The sequence below is a fragment of the Trachypithecus francoisi genome, unplaced genomic scaffold (genome assembly GCF_009764315.1).
Source record: "Trachypithecus francoisi isolate TF-2019V2 unplaced genomic scaffold, Tfra_2.0 Lachesis_group4, whole genome shotgun sequence".
NCBI lineage: Eukaryota > Metazoa > Chordata > Mammalia > Primates > Cercopithecidae > Trachypithecus > Trachypithecus francoisi.
Genome location: NW_022681469.1, coordinates 113,079,958 through 113,101,047, shown reverse-complemented (window position 1 = coordinate 113,101,047; position 21,090 = coordinate 113,079,958). Strand labels below are relative to the sequence as shown.

Here is a 21,090-nt window from a genome sequence, read left to right as displayed (position 1 = left end):
CGACACAGCGCCCCCGCATCCATGCCTCCCGCGGCCCTCCTTCCCAGGCCTCTCCACTCCTAGCGGGGCCCGGGCCCATTCCGCGGATGGGGAAACAGGTCCCTGGGAGCAGCCGGACGGAGGACGGAGGGGCAGCCCGGGTTCAGGCTCAGCGCAGAGCCCAAGTCCAGGAGCACTCGGGGACGAGCTGCTCCGCGAAAACGCCGGCATCTCCCAGGGGCTCCCCCGCCCCGCAGCCGGGGATGTTTAGGGGAACCTGGACCCCGAGTTGGGGGTGGGAGGGCTGTCCATGGGAACGCCTTTCTTTTTGAGACGGAGTTTCGCTCTTGCTGCCCAGGCTGGCTTGCAGTGGAGCGAGATGATCTCGGCTCATGGCAACCTCCGCCTGCCGGGTTCAAGCGATTCTCCTGCCTCAGCCTCCCGAGTAGCTGGGATTACAGGCATGCACCACCACGCCCGGTTAATTTTTGTATTTTTAGTAGAGACGGGGTTTCTCCACGTTGGCCAGGCTGGTCTTGAACTCCTGACCTCAAGTGATTCACCCGCCTCGGCCTCCCAAAGTGCTGGGATTACAGGCGTGAGCCACCACGCCCAGCCAAAGCAGCATCTTGCTCAGGGAGGGACCATTTGGGGATGCTAGGGGTGTGGTGACTGCGAGTGCTCCACACTCATGGGTCTCGCTGCCCTGTCTCAAGTACTTCTGGGTGGGGACTCAGAGGGGCCATGGTAGGGTGGGGTGGGGGGCCGGGGGGTGGGCACAGAAAGGCTGGCTTGGAGCCAAGGTTAGTTCTTCTCTTGGCCTAGAGCTCATTTGAGGCTGGGCCAATCGAGGTCTTTGGAAATGAGAATGCTTCCGAAATTCATGAGTGCAAAGGCATGGGTTACAGACATGCTTCAAGAGGGCACGAACACTAAACAGGTTTGGTTTTCCGGTGGTGACACAAAGCTTTACGTCCTCAGGAGTGCGGGGAGTTTAAGTCTGTCCCGGCACACAAGCTCCAGAGGGACCAGGGCAGGGGCCCGGGGCACAGGCTGCGGGCCCTCACGGCAGGGCAGGGCCAGGCCACCCACCCAGGTCCTTGCACATGGACAAAACATAGAAGAAACGCGGCAACAGAGTTTATAAATATATAACTATATTTATTTTGAATATTAAATAGTTTTTAAATTACAAGCAATTTATTGAATCACACTATGCATCAATATACAGTAAAAATCTTACAATTTAAAAATGTACACAATTTAAACTGGAAGTTCATTGACTGTTATATGGCCGGGGACCTTTTTTGCCTGTGTTAAAGAGACAGCAGGGAGGCCTGGGGGATGGGATGGCCCCCTACATCCGCCTCCGCAGAAGGAATCCCACGCTGGATCCATGCACCAGCCCCATGATCAAGATCCCGCTCAGCCCACTAAGCCTGCGCGCTTCATCAGCACGTGTCCACACCCGTCCAACTGATCTTCACAGGCTGCTGGTAATTCAATACTGTCAACGCATCTTTAAGAATTTTTTTATAGATGAAAGAGAATGTTCTTTGTTAATAAAGACTTGGGCCAACCCCATTGCTACTTAGGAATATTGTTTTGGAGATTTCCATCAGAAGTCACTGCGTACACCCATTCTTTTTTTAAGGCTACTTCTCATATTATGGCTCACATGTTGAAGCCACTCTAACAGAAGCCCAACCTTTGGCGTCTAACCCTTGGTTCACTTCTGAATTTTCAGATGACAGGCTAAGTCGGGGAAGAGCAGGCGCTGCCTTCCTTCCACCGGAGCCCTGGGGACAGACATGCAGTAGGTCCTTAACTCTACAAACACCCTACGGGGAACAGGAATAAAAGGAGGGGTTCCAAAAGGCCTTTTACAGCGGCAAGACATACCAAGACTTTTCTTAGATAAACTCATTTGTATAGAAACGATCGAGCCTGTACATTTAAAAATAGCGCGAATGCTGTTTGCAATTTGGCTTGGTCGATCTTTCTGCACGCTTACGGGGAATGGCTTCTAGTCCAGACACACGGGCCAAGTCTCAGAAGGGATTTGGGGAGCACTTTTTCTGTGTTGCCCTTTCTGGCTTATTGACAGGGTCATTTGAAAAGACAAATTCGCATCTAGCTAGGAAGGAAATGAAAGCTAGATTATTTTTGTTATAGGATTTAAAATGTACAAACTCCACCAAAATAGGTCTAATTCAGATTGATTCTGGGTTGCTACCCATAGAAGGCCAGAAAATATGCTAACCTTCCCCCACATCATCCAGAGAACGCCACTGATTTATTTCATTGCACAACTTATTAGAACAAGTACGTTTTGAAAACCCACCACTGATAACCAACTTATTAGTTAAAAAATAACAAAACAAACAACAAAAATCTGACCTGAACACAGCACATGCTGACATTTCAAAAATGGGCTGCAATTTTTATTCTACTTAAATTTCCTGTGTATTGCTTGGATTTCAAAAAAACATGTTAACCCACGTGTTGATTATAAATATAAAATCTCACCCCTCCATGCAACACCACACTAAGATCCACCACCCCCCCCAAACTCAATGTATAAAATGCTTTTTTGGCAATTAATTATGAGTGACTCAAAATAAATAAAAATGGGAATTATGAAAATCTTTTTTTTTTTTTTTGGAGACAGGGTCTGGCTCAGTTACCCAGGCTAGAGTACAATGGCATGGTCTCAGCTCACTGCAACGTCCATCTCCTGGGCTCTAGCCATCCTCCCACCTCAGCCTCCCAAGTAGCTGGGACTACAGGTGCACACCACTATGTGCCTGGCTAGTATTTTTTTTTTCTTTTCTTTTTTTTGTATTTTTAGTGGAGACGTGGTTTTGCCATGTTGCCCAGGCTGGTCTTGAACTCCTGGGCTCAAAGTGATCCGCCCGCCTCAGCCTCCCAATGTGCTGGGATTGCAGGCGTCAGCCACCGTACCCAGCCAAAATCTTAATCCTAGTGGAAAACTGACAGCCCCAGAAGGTCACTCGAGGCGACACTGTATAAGAAGACGACAGATTCCATGGAGCTGCATGACTCTGGTCATTAAATCTGAACTGCTTAAACCCGCAGTTGAAAGTAGTAGTACAATCACGTCTCATTTCTCCTCAGCCAAGACTAATCTTAGACGTAAAAACTGAGAAAACTCAGGAAGTCCCCACAGCAAGAATTCAGTCATGACAATTTTGGCAAAATCATCTTCTAATGCCCTGTTAATTACACACACACAAAAAATCGCGCATCCCGAGAGCCAGCGATGCTCCCCGCACAACCCAGGCGGACACCGCGTCTACCCCATGCCTAGACAGGAGGGGACTCTCTCCATCCTAACTTCTTGCTTTGGAAAGTTATTGCTTAGTATAAAATATGAGAGGAGTGGGGCGGAACTGGCAATGAAGGTCATTTGCTGTGCGCACTCTGGCAACGTCCACCTGCATTTTCCACTAGGACTCAACTTCCTTCCCTGTACCCCAGGCGGCCCCTGCATGGGTCTGGAGAGTGCCCAGGTTGCGCTGGAGTCTGGAAACGTTATCAGCACCGGAAAATATGTGGGGTGAAGGGTGAGTGTGAGGGGATTGCAAGCCCGAGGACCCCCCGAAGGAACGGGTGCCTCCCCAGCACGGCACGGCTGTGCTGCACCAGCTACCGGGGACTTTTTATGTCAAAGCAGAACTCAGGGAGGGAGGCCTGAGGTCGCCCATGACCGCTGGGGCTCGTGCCGACGTGATGAAGCTACATTGGGAGCACTCGGGCCCTTTCAAAGACAGAAGAGAACCTGGGGCTTAATGCAGAACAGAGGGTCCGTGAGATGAGTCCCGGGGACCACCCAAGTCCCCGATCCAGACTATGTGTCAGCTGCTGATGCTCTGCTGTCGTCCCTTGTCCGTCTCCCTTGACAGCTGCAGGATGTGGTGTTATCTCATCCCACGCAGATAACCTGAGACTGGCCAGGCCCAGCTGGACGTGACTTGGAGCGGCTCGGAGAAGATTCGGCTGTGGAGTTTTTTTAAAGCTCAAGTCCCCCCACCTGACGTGTGCACACATCACCACCTCAAACCGTCCTCCACAGCTGGCATGCTCTACGGAGATGTGTCTGCCCGAGTCCCCCGGCTTCTTGAAGGAAGGATGGGAACACAGAAGCTTCCCAAGAGCCTGGCCTCTGAAAACCAGGCAGAAGAGCTGCGCGGAGGGAAGCGGTGCGGCGGCCCCATTCGGGGTGCAGCTCTCCCGACCGCCACCCAGCACGTCCCCAGGGATGGGCCAGGTCCATCTGAGGTCTGGGGCCACAACCTGCCGGTTTTTACCAAAAGGGCTTTAAAAAATGGGACGTGGGGTGGGCGAATGACAAGGAGAGGCTGCAAGACCCCTCAGCTCCTCAGAGAGAAGCCTCATTTGCTGTCGGGAAGCTGCTTCCTCAAGAAGAGACAAAATGCATTTGATTCCATCCACAAAACAGTGGTATTTTGGACTCGCTGAAAATATTTCCTATATGAACATAAAACACTAACATTCAGAATCATGTATCATTTATGAAAGAATACCATATGTACAATCCCAACAATCCTAGACACAGTAGAACACTCAAAATATTTAAGCTTTACAAGTACCATGCAGCGCAAACTATAAAACAGAAAAACAAAATCAAACTAGTGGATAGCATCAGCTTGACCTGCCTCATTTTCCTTGAATAATTTAAGATTCTGTACAACAATGGAGACTCTCAGAACATTTATCCACAGTGCAATTACAGAAAGCAATTCGTGATTTCTCTAGAAATAATAAATATGGCTCACTGGTGACCATTCCCCTCGCGTGTCCTCTGTGGTGCCCACACGTGGGCCGGGATGTGCAGGCATGGACGCAGAGACGCCCCTGTGGAAAGCACACACGCAGTGCGCACAGCTCCACACACACATGCACACGGAGGCTGCGCCCCTGCCTCCCCCGACGGCCAGCGCGGGAGCACTGCCTGGGAGGACGCGGCCACGGGTGCCTGGGGCACCGAGGGATGCTGGCTCCTGGACACAGCCTCGCTCCCCACCTTGGCTCCCGAGGGCCCCGCCTTGAACGCAGCTTAGAGCCGTCTCCCTCTTCACCTCTGGATTCTTCCTCCCAAGCTCATATCAGCAAATGGCGAGTGGATGTCGCTGCTCGGGCTGAGGGCGCAGGGGCGCCACTCCAGGGGAGCAGCCTCGGACCCGAGCATGTGCGTTGGCAGCCACCTAGTCCTTTTCTCCATCTTCGCTGCTTCCTGTTGAGGAAAGAGGAAGTGAGATGACAAAGCTGAATTTTTAAAATGATCAGACAAGAATGGCATGGACGGTGTGTACGCTGCGCCACGGGAACAGAAGCGGGTGCTTTGAGCCCAGCACCTCCCGATCCTGTCCTTTCCTTCAAAAGCAGCAGCTGCCCGACGCTCCCACCAACACATCTGCTAGGCTCAAATGCCAGCTGGGCGCTAAGGGTCAGGGTGCAGAAGAAGTCAGCTGGGATCCACACATCTGCCCCAACAGCCTGGCAGGTAGCAGGTGTTATCTAATCTGCACAAATGAAGCCTAGTGCCCATGCAAACAAAGCCTCTTTGTATTCCATATTTATTATTTGATCTGTAAACTTCCAATCAAAAAATGAGCTTATTAACCTTTTATCTTTCAATCTAGTGACGGGGAAAGAAGGCTCCCTATGTTCAGATACCTCCACTTCAAACGGCCCCTGCCCATTCACCCCACCCCACCCCTGGGAGCCACACCAGGACCGAGACTCAGTAGCAAAACCAACTTTCCAGGGGCAGCACCAGCGGGCGTGTGGGCTGGTCCCAAGGCCAGGGGTCAAGTGCTCTTACGAGCCTGCTGAAGAGCGGGTTCTCTCTGGGAAAGGAGAGAGAGTGTGGAGGGGGGATTACGCAGCCACAGGAGAAAAAGAGGAGACGGTGCACAGCCTGGGCGTTTCTGGGACCCAGAGCCCCTCTGCCTCAGCCTGGCCCCACAGGGTGGGCAGTGACGAGCCTGAGAGTGCCCAAGACAAACAGGCAGGGCGTGGCCCCGAGAGCACACTCAGGATGCTGGCAGTTTTATTTACTCTAGAAACAGGGTCTTGCTCTGTCACCCACGCTGGAGGGCAGTGGTGCAGTTACAGGTCACTGTAGCCTTGAACTCCTGGGCTCCAGCATTCCTCCCACCTCAGTCTCCTGAGCAGCTGGAAGTGAGGGTGCACACCACCACACCCGGTTAATTTTTCAGTTTTTATTTTTTGTAGAGATGGGGTCTCACTATGTTGCCCAGGCTGGTCTCACACTCCCAGGCTCAACTGATCCTCCCACCTCAGCCTCCTGAGTATCTGGGATTACAGGCAGAAATCACTGCACCCAGCTGATGATGGGAATTTTTAAAAAACGAGTTTGTAATCTACTCAGCAAATGTGAAGAAGACATGAGATTATCAAGCCTGCAAGACCACCGTCTCCCCAGCTGCAGCGCCCCACCCCCAACTCCACACCCCCAACCCCCAGCACGTGGCGCCTCTCACCGCCCTGCTCGATGTCCGAGTCGGTCAGGTGTGTGAGGGAAAAGCTGGCAATGTTGGCGGGAGAGATGGAGAACCGGGAATAAGGCGCCGAATGCGGCCAGCTCTGCTCCGTGCTCCGGGCCGGTGGTGGTGGGGAAAAGTACTTGGATGTTTGGAGAGAAGGCTTGGAGCTGAGCAGGTTACTTGTTGTCTTTGACATAAAAGGATCTGGGGAGAAGTCATCATCCCACTCAAAGCCGCCACCTAGAAATAAAAAACAAAACCCCACCCTTTATCACTGCGCGATGAGGCAGAGGGGGAGGCTCTGGGCAGGTGCACCCTGCGGGTCGGAAGACAGCCCGGGCCGACTGGCAGATGGCAGCACTGTGCCCATGTCAGGGGGCGTCATTAAAGCAACATGGTAAGTTACCCTCAAAAAACCTTTACATGACTCATTTTTTCAGTTTCCTTTAAAACTAGTCATTGACGTGAAATACCTTCTTCGTCGGTGGAGCTTTCGGAGTTGATGCACCTGCTCAGGTAGGGAGAGCCTGAGGCCGGGGCTGGGCCGCTCAGGTCAGGGCCGCACGCCTCTCCTCCACAGGGCCCCAGCTCTTTGGTTGGGGTCTCCTGAAAAGCCAAACAGAAACTCCCGTCAGCAAAGGCCTGCTCACGGGAACCCCATGTGACCGCTTCCCCACTGGCAGGTGCATCGGACTGACAGACTGAGAAGTGAGCGTCTCAAGACAAGGGCGGCTCCGAGCCTGGGAGGATGGACAGACACGAGGCCCCGTCTCTCCCTCGTCCTGCAGCTCTGACCTCGGCAGAGGCATGAAGCAGCTCTCTGAGGCTGCAGAGAAGCGCTGAGCAGCAGGCAGGCGGGGACGAGCAGCAGTGCTCAAGATGCCACCCACCAGCACCAAGTGTGTCGGCTTCTCCTCCACAATCCCCTGCCTGGACTCAGCTGAGCCCGGGATCCAAAGTGGGCACCACCCTGGACACAGCGATCCGGGAGAAGCGCTTAGTTCTGGCTTCTGAGCAGGAAGGGGGTCTTCTGACGCTCAGAAAGAGAAGGGGGGAATTCCAGCTTTCTTCTTTTCTCTGTTCTCTTGCTCTCCAGTCCCAAGCAATCCCGGGGCAAGAGCTGTCTGTAATCCTGAGGGCCATAAAGCCTCCACTCCACTGGAGGACTGTGATCCCGAGTGGGAGGGAACCCTCACTGGGTTTTTCCCCTTCTGTCTTCCCACTGCTTGGCTCCAGACGTGCGTGCGGTTGCAGGAAGTATGGCGCATCGTGTAACCAAAGCCTCATATTTCTAGCTAGGGGACCAGAAAGGAGAGGCCCAAAGAACTGCAAGTATCAGGGACATAACAGAATAGGGAGAAGCGCAAAAAGGTGACCCTATGAGAGGCTGCTGGGGGCTCCTGGGCTTACCCCTGAGCTGTGCGTGGTAGATCTGACTCTGAACACACCAAAGCTTTGAAAATGAACCTCAGGGGAGACCGGGGTGCAGTGCGGGGCACACACATGGGGCAGGTTCAAACAGCACAGTGAAGGCTTTGAAAGGGGAACTGGGAACTGACACTGAAACCACAGCCCACAGAAGGCTACTTGGAACTTGTGGCCTGTGCCCACGGGGTCAAGGCCTCCTAAGATAAAAATATCAACATTAGCCACAACGTTTAAACACGGCACAGACTGCCTACATGATAGGAGGATCCAAAAGCTAAACTTATTTTGCATTCGAAAAACCAGGAACACCTCAATTTCCCTGGGAAAAGAAAATCAACCAGTGCCAGTGTCACAGTGCCACCAATGTTGGAATTATCTGAAAAGGGACTACTGGCCGGGCGCGGTGGCTCAAGCCTGTAATCCCAGCACTTTGGGAGGCCGAGACGGGCGGATCACGAGGTCAGGAGATCGAGACCATCCTGGCTAACATGGTGAAACCCCGTCTCTACTAAAAATACAAAAAAAACTAGCCGGGCGTGGTGGCGGACGCCTGTAGTCCCAGCTACTCGGGAGGCTGAGGCAGGAGAATGGCGTGAACCCGGGAGGCGGAGCTTGCAGTGAGTTGAGATCTGGCCACTGCACTCCAGCCTGGGCGACAGAGCGAGACTCCATCTCAAAAAAAAAAAAAAAAAAAAAAAAGGGACTACTATAAAAATGCTCCTACAGCTAAGGGGAGAGACACTCTTACCATGAATAGAAATAGAGAAAATCTTAGCAAAGGAACAGATGATAAGAAGAATGACAAAAAGCCAAATTCAGAAGAGAAAAGCACAATAACCAAAATCCAGCAACTCAATGGATGGGTTCAACAGCAGAATGGAGATGACGAAGGAGATCATCAGGGACCTTGGAGACAGAGTAACAGAAATCACCCAATCCAAACAAGAGCAAGAAAAAAAAAAAACCTGGAGGAAGACAGGACCAGAGCCTCAGAGCCTGAGAGAGCATACACAGGGCCTAACCCTGGAGCCCCAGAAGGAGAGGAGACAGGAGATGGGGCAGAAAAAGTACTAGAAGAAAATAATGCCTGAAAACTCAGATTTGGTGAAAGATACAAAACTACAGATTTAAGAAGTTTAACAAAACAAAAATGGGATAAATACAAAGAAATTAGGCCGGGGGGGTGGGGGTGGCTCACATCTGTGATCCCAGCACTTTGGGTGGCTGAAGCAGGAGGATCCCTTGAGGCCAAGAGTTCAAAACCAGCCTGGGCAACATAGTGAGATGCTGTCTCTACATACAATTTAAAAATCAGCTAGGTGTGGTGGTGCACGCCTGTAGCCCCAGCTACTCAGGAGGCTGAGGAGGGAGGATCACTGGAGCCCAGGAGTTCAAGGGTGCAGTGACCTATGATCACGCCACTGTACTCCAGCTGGGTGACAGAGCAAGACTCTGTCTCAAACAAAACAAAACAGGACACACACACAAAGAAGTCCACCCTCGGATGCACCATAATCAAACTGCTGAAAGCTAAAGCTAAAGATCTGAAAGCAGCCAGGGATAAAAGATGTATTACAGTTCGAGCATCCCAAATCTGAAGACCAAAAATCTAAAATGCTCCAAAATCCAAAACCTTTTGAGCACTGATATGGCGCCCACAGTGCTCACTGGAGCACTTGTGATTTCGAATTTTCAGATTTAGGATGCTGAACTGGTGAGTATAATACAAATATTCCAAAATCTGAAAAAACCAGAAATCTAAAATGCTTCTGGTCCCAAGCATTTCAGATAAGGGACGCTCCACTTGTACTTCTAGGACAATGATCTGAGTGATTGCAAATTTCTCATGAGAGACCATGAAGGGTGGAAGGAAGTGATACATTTTTAAAATGATGAAAGAAAACAATTATCAACTCAGAATTCTATGCTCAGAGAAGACAGGCTTCGGGAATGAGTGTGAAATAAAGACAGTCTTAGACGGAAAAAACACTAAGGTAATTTATTTAAAAATAAAAGGAACCCTGCAAAAAAAAATTTTTTTTTTTTTTATAAAAAAGAGAGAAAAAGGCCGGGCGCGGTGGCTCAAGCCTGTAATCCCAGCACTTTGGGAGGCCGAGGCGGGTGGATCACGAGGTCAGGAGATCGAGACCATCCTGGCTAACACGGTGAAACCCCGTCTCTACTAAAAATACAAAAAACCAGCTGGGCGAGGTGGCGGGCGCCTGTAGTCCCAGCTACTCGGGAGGCTGAGGCAGGAGAATGGCGTGAACCCGGGAGGCGGAGCTTGCAGTGAGCTGAGATCCGGCCACTGCACTCCAGCCTGGGTGACACAGCGAGACTCAGTCTCAAAAAAAAAAAAAAAAAAAAAAGAGAGAGAAAAGAAAAGCTAGTTAACTTTCTTTAATTAGAAGGGAAAGGGTCCCAGAAGGAAAGCTGGAACATCAATAATGAAAAAGAACAACAGAAAGACAGGAAGCCCTCCAAATCAGAGAGTTCCACCTCCTCACAGTCAACCAACGAGGACAGAAAACATTCAGAAAAGACAAATAAGACATAACAGTACAACAACAACAACATAAATAATACAGTATAACAACTATTTTCACAGCATTTACAGTGTATGAGGTATTATAAGTAATCTAGAGATGACTTAAAAGTCTGCAGGAGGATGTGTGTAGGTTATATGCAAATATGACGCCATTTCATATAAAGGACTTGGGCATCCTCTAATTATGGTATCCAAATTATGGAACCACCACTTCTTGGAAACCAAGGGACAACCCCAGAAACGATCTCAACAGAGATCAGTGAGAAGACCGCCCATGCATAGCCACACCTGTGCATACTAAGTCCTGCGGTTAGCCTTGTGGAACCCACATATACCGAAAGTCAGCCCTCTGTATCTATACACAGGTTCTACATCCCAAGAATACTGTGTTTTCGATCTGTTTTGGGTTGAAAAGAAGCCATATTTAAGTGCACCCACACAGTTCAAACCCATGTTGCTCCAGGGCCAACTGTGTAATACTATTCATTTCCTCTTGAGTTTCTTAGAATGTGTTTGATGACAGAAAGTCAAATGTGTTGCATGTCTGAGGGGTTATCAGTGTACATGTATGCAACACAGACGAGCATGGCAAGATGGGGACGGAGGGCAAAAGGCCTGAGTGACAGAAGGGTTTCCACCTTCCATCTGAAATATGCAAATATAGATTCTAAGTAGATTGAGAAGTTTAATACATACATTGTAACCCCCCAGAACAACCATTACCAAAACTACACAGAGAACAGTGTGTAAAAAACAAAAAATAGAAAAATTAAAATGTAACACTAAAAATGTTCAATTTATTAAAAAGAGGAATAGAAATAAAAATAGAATAAAATGGTATATGTAAATCCAAAATATAAACAATTTTATTAAATGTAAATGATCTAAACATATCATTAAAAGGCAGATTTTTCAGAAGAGTCTTAAAAACCCCACGTATTATAAGATCTACAAGAAACTCATAAATATAATGATACAGGTAGATTAAAAGTAAAAGGATGCAAAAGATACACCACACAAACATTAACCAAAACAATGTGGCCAGGAGCGGGTGGCTCACGCCAGTAATCCCAACACTTTCGAAGACTGAGGCGGGTGGATCGCTTGAGCTCAGGAGTTCAAGACCAGCCTGGCCAACATGGTGAAACTCCATCTCTACAAAAAATACAAAAATTATCTGTGTTTCGTGGTGCGTGCCCACAGTCCCAGTTACTTGCAGGGCTGAGGCGGTGGGACTGCTTGAGCCCAGGAGGTCAAGGCTGCAGTGAGCCAAAATCATACCACTGCACTCCAGCCTAGGTGACAAAGTGAGACTCTGTCTCTGAAAAAAGAAAGAAAGCTGGAGCAGCTCTGTGAATATAAGACAAAGGAATACGGAAGGACATTACAAAAGGATAAAAAGGTCAATTCAGCAAGAAGACATCATCAACCTAAATGTATATGCACCAACCAGAGCTGCAAAATACAGGAAGCAAAAATGAACAGAAATGAAAAGAGAAACAGACAAATCTAAAATCACAGCTGGAGCCTTCAACAACCTCTCGCTCAGTAATAGAACGAGTATGCAGAAAAATCGACAATGATAGAGAAGAACTAATACCATCAACAAATTAAATCTGACATTTATAGAACAATCCACCCACCAAAACCAAAATACACACTCTTTCAGGTACATGTGGAATAATTCACCAAGAAAGACCATATCCTGGCTCTAAGATAAACCTTAACAAATTTAAAAGCATTGAAACCATATTAAATATGTTCTCTGCCCGTAATTGAATTAGACTGAAACTTAATAATGAAAAGATACAATAAAATCTCCAACTCTCAGAAATTAAATACTTATTCAACAATATATTAACCAATTATTAGTCATTATTAATTATAACAATATATTAAACTATATTATTAATCTATGCTCCCAAGAGGAAGACTTACAAAACACTTTTTGATCTGAATGAAAACAAAAATTCACACATTAAAATTGGCTGGGTGCGGCTAGAGTAGTACGTAAAGGGAAATTTGTAGCATTAAATTATTAGAAAAGAAGAAGCCAGGTGCAGTGGCTCATGTCTGTAATCCCAGCACTTCAGGAAGCCAAGGCAGGCAGATTCACCTGAGCTCAGGAATTCGAGACCAGCCTGGGCAACATGATGAAACACAAAATACAAAAATTAGCCAGGCATGGTGGTGGGCGCCTGTGGTCTCAGCTACTTCTGGAGGCTGAGGCAGGAGAATCCCTTCAGCTGGGGAGGCGGAGGTTGCAGTGAGCCGAGATCACGCCACTGCCCTCCAGCCTGGTGACAGAGTGAGACTTCGTCTCAAAAAAAAAAAAAAAGGGAAAAGAAGATCTCGAATCCTAAGCTTTTCCCTTAAGAGTCTAGAAAAAGTAAAATAAATTCAAAGCAAGGAGAAGGAAGAAAATAATAAAGACAAAGCAGAACCCAATGAAATAGAAAAGAAAAAAAAAATCCATGAAAACAAAAGCAAATTTTTGGAGAGATCAACATCAACAAATCTACATAATCTCTTCCAAACACTATCAGAGAAGGAAATACTTCTCAACTCATTTTATGAGACCAGCATTAATTACTGATAACAAAACCAAAGACAGTGCCAGCAAACAAAAAAACACCAACCAAGAAAACCTAGGTGGAGCCCACGAATGTTACTCCTCAAAGGTGGAGAGCGGGAGCCTCTCAGACAGGCTCTCACTCTGCCGCCCAGGCTGGAGTGCAGTGATGCAATCATAGCTCACTGCACCCTCAAACTCCTGGGTTTCAGCAACCCTCCGGCCTCAGTCTCCTGAGTAGGTGGGACTACAGGTGCATGCCACCACACCTGGCCAATTTTTAAAAAATGGGTTCTTGTTATGCTGCCTAGACCACGCTCACCTGGCCTTAAGCGACCCTCCTGCCTCAGCCTCTCAAAATGTTACGATGATGGGAGTGAGCTACTGTGCCCAGTCTTCAGGGCTTGTTTACAGTATGACTGATGAGGCTGGAGGGAACCCTGTTGCGCTAATTGCAAGTAAGCATCATTACCCACTACTTTTGTCTCAATACCACTGTGCAACTGAGGAAAGACATCGCAAGTGCCAACAGTGGAACGCGATGCCAGGCTGCAGATTTTAAAGGTGCATGCAAGAGGCGGCAGGGCTCCGTGGTGAAAAGCTCGGGGCTCAGTCCAGGAGACTCGAGTCAAGCCCTAGTGCTGCTACTCACTGGGGCCAGACCCTGTGCAAAGTCTACATACTCTGAGCCGCAGGGTCCTCTCCATGAAGATAGTGACAAACACCCCCACATGGGGAAGCAAAACAAGACTCAATGTAGAATAATAACTCAATGCCGGCACCCACAGACTGTTCAGCAGTCTTTACTACTTTACACAGTAAGCGCTGGTTAAGTATTTGCTGAACTAACAAATAGTGATAAACCAAGAAACAATGCTGCCCAATCCCATGAACACTCAGTTAAAACTTTGGAGCCAGGATACTTCAACTGCTTAAAAACGATACAACTTCAAAACCAGCTCATTAAGAATGAAAGCAGGAGCGGGAGGAAACCCTCAATCCTCAGCCTGAACGCTTGGTGGCTGTCGCTTCAAGGCACGCTGCATGAGACGCATAAGCAAACAAATTTCAGATCATCAGAAAGATTTTCCTCATTTTCTTCTGGCCCTGACCCACCTTCCGACTTTCTCTCTGACACTGACTTCCTTGTCAAAGCCTCGCGTCCATTAAGCATGTCTAGTATTTGATCTCTGTACCTTCCATCCTGTAACTAGTGTGCCCTTGTCACAAGTCTTCATCTTTTGCAATTCTGCTCTGTCTTCTAAAGCCAGAAAAACATAACATCCTCCACAGACTTGTGCAAGAGGCCCACGCTCTGCGGCCCCAGGGAGCTTTCTCCCCACGCTGCTTCCACTGGGGCCACATCCCTCTCACTACTCCAGCTACCCCCAGGCTTTCAGGAAGTGGGGACAGCGTGCTCCCTAGCTCCTACCCGCACTGCTCACCGAGCACAGTTGACAGTTCCATCCCACCTATACATTACCCCATCCACGGAGAAATGCAGAAATGCAGCGATCATCCCAGTTCACAGAGATGGGGAAGAAAGGGCTATGTGGATGCATTGAAAACAAAACACAAACCCGAGGGGCCAGGTGATCGCTTCTCCCTTCCACTCTTACTAGAAAACGGCAGCTTGTTTTCCCAAGCTCCCTGAGCTCAGAGGCCCCCGAGTTTGAGATCTGCCTAGGAACCACCTGGGGAATGAAAAGGCGGCCTCTTGGCCCCTCTCACAGATTCAGGCTCAAGAGGTCAAGCTGAGCTCAGGAGGCTACTTTTCTTTTCTTTTCTTTTTTTTTTTTTGAGACAAGGTCTCACTCTGTCACCCAGGCTGGAGTGCAGTGGTACAATCCCGGCTCACTGTAACCTCTGCCTCCCAGGTTCAAGCAATTCTCATGCCTCTGCCTCCCAAGCAGCTGGGACTGCAGTCTTGCCTACTGTGACTGGCTAATGTTTGTTATTTTTAATAGAGATGGGGTTTCACCATGTCGCCCAGGCTGGTCTTGAATTCCCGATGTCAGGTGATCCACCCACCCTGGTCTCCCAAAGTGCTGGCATTACAGGCATAAGCCACTGCACCCGGTCTTACTTTTCATTTTTTAAACATCCACCTCCCCACAGTATATGCTATAGCTCAAATGCGGGTGATTTAATGATTTTTAAAGAAACATCATAAAAACCAAAGTGAACAAAACATAGAGGAACAACAAGGCATAAAGTGACATTCAACAGACACAGCTCCTGGGGGAGGAGGTGGAACAGTGCTCGGATCTGCCATAGCCATGGACCCATGAGGGATGGTGCCACGCAGGGGCTGAGAGACCAAGGTCTGGGTTCCCAGAACGGGGCGAAAGGGAAGGCAAGCAATGTGAAGGAGACGGCGAGGACTCCTGCACCTTCTAGAAGGTGAGGGGACCCCATTCTCATGTCCCACCACTGAGCTCTCCCGACAATCCAGCAGATTCAAGCAGCAAATTCAAGCGCTACAAAGACTAGTATGAAAAGGACGTTTTTTTTAAAAGCATACTTGAATTATAAGCTGTTACATTTTTAAAGGAGCCTAAATCCATGCCCACTCAGCAGTGCACACTAAGCCGCCTGCTCCAAAGCAGGGAAAGAGGACAGGTCAGGGGACAGAGCAGAAGGACCACAGACGCTCTTGCTGCATGTCCCACCCTCCAGACACCCATCGCAGGGCTTCTGGTCGGCCCCTCTCCTGAGCTGTCTCCAGGGCTGCACGCCAGCAACGGTTCCAGGCTTGCACCCAAGTGGTGGGTCCTACTGCCAATTGTCAGGCTCTAAAAATTGGAGGCTGAGTGCAGTGGCTCATGCCTGTAATCCCAAAACTTTGGGAGGCTGAGGTGGGAGGATGGCTTGAGCCCAGGAGTTTGAGAGCAGCCTGAGCAACATAGCAAGACCGTGTGTCTACAAAAATTAAACAACAATAACAAAACCTTAGCCAGCCATGGTGGCATGCACCTGTGGGCCCAGCTATTATGGAGGCTGAGGTAGGAGGATCGTTTGAGCCCAGGAGTTCAAGGCTGCAGTGAGCTGCAATCGCACCACTGCATTCCAGCCTGGACCACAGAGCAAGGCTGTCTCAAAAGAAAAATAAAAAGCAAAACAATAAAAATTTGGTGTGTAAAGGGTGACTAATTTCAGGAAGACTCCAGTAGAAGACCCAGGAAGAACATTTGCTCTTTCCCTTAATTTAATACGAATTCCCTGCACAAATGACATTTCTGCATATTCTTAGAACTGTAACCAACCCCAAATGACTTTTTATGAGTAATCACAATCTGCTGCCTCAAAACGGCAACTAGAAAACAGACCACACTCAAATTTCCTAGCACATTTTGGAATCCTTACATGGATATATAGAGAAAATGATTTAGAGGGAACAGGTACCTGGTCAAACAGGTAGACTGTGACATCATTGAAAAATGTGACTGCCTTCTTTTCCTTCTTCCAGTCCTCGGGCAGCGGGTCAGGGGCTCCGGCCGCCGTGGGCTTCAACAGACTCCGCAGGTGCCTCCCGTCCTCGTTGCTGAGGATGACGGGCACGGGGTGCTCGGTCTCGTCCTCCGACTCGGAGCTGAGGCTGTGCAGGTTGAAGGCCCGCAGGTCCTCGTCCGAGTCATCACTGTTTTCGTCCTCCTCGTCCGCATCCATCCCGTCCTCCGAGAGGTCGAGCATCCCCGACACCCCAAGTTTCCCCAGGTACTTCCCTTCGATGTCCGGCTCCTTCAACTTGGGGCCCTCGGAGTGGCTGGACAGGGACTTGTCCACCGCAGAACTGGTGTAGGCAAGGAGTTCGTTCGTGTTGGTCCCCGTGGAAGCAAGGGTGCAGGGGCGATCTTCCTGTGTCTCGAAGTCATAGCCACTGCTAAGTTCTGAGTTCAGCACACTCCAGGGACTGCTGGCCTCGTCTTCCGTGGGATGGACCTGCTGGGGAACATCAGTCTGTGCTGGCTCTGGTGTGGCTCTTAATTCCAGGTCACTGGAGTTGTGCAAAGCAGACAGACAACTTTCATCTGGCTGGCTCTTTCTGGCTTCCAGGCAGCTATCCTGGGCACCAGGACTTTGCTCTGGGAGGACAGGCTCGGGCAGGGGCTGCTCCTGTACCAACACCAAGGCGGATGGGGAGTTCGCCAGGATCTCCTCGGACCTTTTCTCGGGCTCAGAGTCATTGTCTGAGAAGTATGCAGAGTCTCGGTATGAACCCTGGGAGCCAGCTGTGAATGTCTGAGGGGTCACTTCTGTGCCTCTGTGACCATCGCCGGCATCTGAGATGACAATGACCGGGTTGGGAGGCAGACCGCTGTGGCCGCCGTCACCCGCGGTGGCTGGTTCTGAGTCTGAGGTGCCCTCGGGGGCAGGATGCAAGGTCCACTCGGGAGACTCCAAGTTCTCTGTTTCGTAGCCGCTGTCTGCCGGCTTATCGGGCGGCATGAGTTTCTGAGGAGAGTGAGATCCTAAAGAGTCCAGCAGCGCTTCGTGGACGTCCACTGACTCCAGGGAGTCCGGGGTTTCCAGGGACGGCTCCGAGGTTGGGAAGGGTGCTGACAAGCTGTCTTCCAGGAGGCTGTCCTGACTGGTTGAGTCCGAGGAGAGAGCGGACACCAAGCCTGCTTCTTTCACTGTGTCTTTAGAATTGAGCTGATTTAAAGTCTCCACAGCCTCCAAGTTTTTCTCTAGCCGGCGATGACTGTGATGGTCTTCCAAAAACGGTTCATTGTGTAATTCCTGTCCCAATTCCGGGAGACTACTCACCACACTCACCCTGCTGGGAAGGATGTCATCAGCAAGAACAGAGTCACTTTCGGTGAGTCGCAGGGTCTCCTCACTCTGGCCAGGAGAGTCCTGGGACCTGCCATCCATGTTGCGGGTTTTGGCATCGGTAGAGAGAATTTCAACCGGGACAGTCACAGTGTCTGGACTGATGTCCTGGCAGAGACAGTCCTCCGGGACAATAACATCTAAACACGTGGGCTGGGTTTCTCCCTGTGTCGGGAGTGAGTCTGGGGGTACCCGATGGGGCATTTCTTCTGTTTCAAGGGAGGTAGGAGGTACCTGCACTTCCGGGGAAGACTGCAATGAGGTGCTCAAAGTGTCACCTGTGAACATGACATCTGTGTCGTCACCCTTCGTGCTTATGCTTTCCTGCAACAAAGACAAGCCTGGCTTATTTTCCACAAACTGAAGCTCAGTATCTAAAGAGTTTCTACATGACATTTCTAACATAGCTTCGGTAAAACCAGCATTCTTAAGTTCTGTCTGAAGATCATTTATGTGTTCTTTGCTGGACAATGAGCCTTTTAGTAAGTTTTTCTCTTGAAGAAATAAAAAGTTTTCTGACAATTCTTGAACATTCAATGGATCAACATTATCTTGGTGTATAAGATTATCTGACAGGCAGAGAGGCTCACTGTCAAAAAGTTTACGGGGCTTTTCTTTCTCAAAGTGGCCCATTATGACTGACTCTTTGGGGTTATCCAAACTGGAACTTAAAGTGGCAGGTTTAAAGTCGGCTTGAACTCTGTTTAGTTCCATTAAGTCGAATATTTTCTGGTGACTGGGCAAATCTTCCGATTTGTCCAGATCATTAAATATATTGTTGAAAGGGCTCTCGGGGCCACTGGTCACGTGTAAGTCCCCCGGTAAGCTAGAGTCTTTGGGGTCTGTACTGCTTTGGAAGAAGTCCTCATCTGTACTGGACTCCTCAAGTTCAACGTTCCTGAGCGCCGTGAGCTGGGATGGTTCGGGGCCAGTCCTTTCTGGATTATCCATGTCAGTTGTGAGCAGCGCTGGTGGGTAATCAAGCTCCAAGTTACTGCCACTTTTTTCTTCTAACTGGATATAATAGTCACTTCCAACAGAAAGGTTGTGGGCATCAAAAACAGGAACCACTCCAGGGGCCCTCAGGGGGACATCCTGGCCGCTGTCATCTTGCTTTCCGGGCCCGGGATCTGAAAGCGAACTCTCAAAAACTTCAACTGGATAGAAGATGCTCGTGTAGGACAAGGCTTCGTCCAGGTGGCCCCGGCTGCGCTCATCAAAGTGGTCGTGCTTAGCGGCCTCCCAGACATACTCAAAGCTCAGGCCCTGGCTCGTTTCGGTCACAGTGAGGACTTCCTCCATTTCACGACCCAGCCGGTCCCTGGCAAAGTGGTCGAGAATTGGGAATGCAGCATTGTTGGAGGAGTCTCTGCTATTTGTGTTTGGCTTCAGAGCGTTCCACTGCTGTTCAAAGTCGACCTCTGAGTCCCGCTGGCTCTGCAGCCGCAGGTAAGTCAGCAGCCTGTGCACATCTTCTGCCGCGGGTCTCTTTTCTGGTGACAGCCAACAGAACTGTAAGACTTCATACCTGAGCAGTACATGACAAGCAGTCAGTGGAACCATCACGAATCTTTTTGTTTTGTTTTCGAGACAGAGTCTTGCTCTGTCACCCAGGCTGGAGTGCAGTGGCACGATCTCGGCTCACTGCAACCTCCACCTCCTGGGTTCAAGCAATTCTCTTGCCTCTGCCTCCCAAGTAGCCGGGATTACAGGTGCCTGCCACCGCGACCAGCTAATTTTTGTATTTTTGGTTTAGACAGGGTTCACTATGTTGGCCAGACGGGTCTTGAACTCGTGACCTCGTCATCTGCCTGACTTGGCCTCCCAGAGTGCTGGGATTACAGGCATGAGCCCCTGTGCCTGGCCGAATCAGTTAAAAATATCAAAAGAGGCCAGGCACCCTGGCTCACACTTGTAATCCTGGGGCTATGGGAGGCTGAGGCAGGAGGATCACTTGAGCCTGGAGTTCAAGAACAGCCTGGAAAACATAGTGAGACCTCGTCTCTACTTTTTTTTTTTTCTTTTTTTAAATACAAATAAATAAATAAACAATATGAAAAGACTTTACAAGGACCCTAAAGCCAAGTCAACACCCCAAACGTTTCTACACCTTCGTCACTGCCAACCACATTAAGTAGTTCAGCTCATGGTGAGGTCATGGTGAAAGAGGAAATGAAGAAATATAATAATTGGCCCACAAATTTTGTGTTTTGGGGACACTTCACAGTGAAGATGAAACAGAACAGTTGTAATGTGAGGCTACCAACCATCTATCAGAGTAGGGCTGCTCCAGCTGGGGCTTAGGGAGCTTTGTCTCTCTCTCTCTAATGACTTGGTTGAGGACGTCTAAGTTGGAAAGGTTTGAATACGGCTGTGCAGCACTGTCAAAAAGCTCCCAAAGTGTCACACCCAGGGACCTGTTGGAAAAAGAAAACGGTTGTTTCTCTCTCCTTTTAGATGTTAAATTCTTAACACTCACATTTGTTATATAGCCAGTAATTTTAAGGACAAGGTGTGTACTGAAAAGATTAATAATACAATCGTTCTTTGTTTTGTTTTGTTTTTTTGAGACAGAGTCCCACTCTGTCACCCAGGCTGGAGTGCAATGGTGTGATCTCCACTCACTGCGACCCCTGACTCCCGGGTTCAAGCGATTCTCCTGCCTCAGTCTCCCAAGTAACTGGGATTACAGGCACCAGCCATCATGCCCTGCTAATTTTTGTAATTTTAGTAGAGACGGGGTTTCACCATGTTGGCCAGGCTGCTCTCAAACTCCTGACTGACCTCAGGTGATCCATCCTCCTTGGCCTCCCAAAGTGCTGAGATTACAGGTGTGAGCCACCACAACCAGCCAAGATCGTTCTTTAATCTCAAACCAATAATCAGCACAATGGCAAAAAAAAAAAAAAAAAAAGGATTTCTGTTAAAATGAGGAAGCCCATGCCTCCTATTTGCTACTGAATACTACCCTAGACGTTTTGGCCAACGAAAAATGTACAAAACAGAGATAATAGGTGTAATTATGTGGAGATGACTATCAACTTTTAAGTACTCAACAAATTATTGGAAACACCATCAGCATGTTCTACAAATTCGGCAGAATGGCTGGAAACAAGATAAATACTCTGAATTCTGATTTTTTTTTTTTTGGTAGAAAAATACACCTATTAACA

General features: G+C 49.0%; 1 protein-coding gene across 2 annotated transcripts in view; it reads right to left on the bottom strand.

Moving 5' to 3' along the window:
- Nucleotides 1-1,119: 1,119 nt before the first annotated feature.
- LMTK2 (lemur tyrosine kinase 2) overlaps nt 1,120-21,090 on the bottom strand; it is a 111,457-nt gene continuing 91,486 nt past the window's right edge. For both annotated transcript variants that reach the window (XM_033195015.1, XM_033195016.1), the window contains exons 10-14: nt 20,185-20,334; nt 16,487-19,445; nt 7,007-7,139; nt 6,531-6,773; nt 1,120-5,257 (exon numbers count right to left, since the gene is read on the bottom strand). In XM_033195015.1, coding sequence (XP_033050906.1) covers nt 5,229-5,257; nt 6,531-6,773; nt 7,007-7,139; nt 16,487-19,445; nt 20,185-20,334 — 3,514 coding nt within the window. In that variant the 3' untranslated portion in view covers nt 1,120-5,228. The remainder of the gene's footprint in view (nt 5,258-6,530; nt 6,774-7,006; nt 7,140-16,486; nt 19,446-20,184; nt 20,335-21,090) is intronic.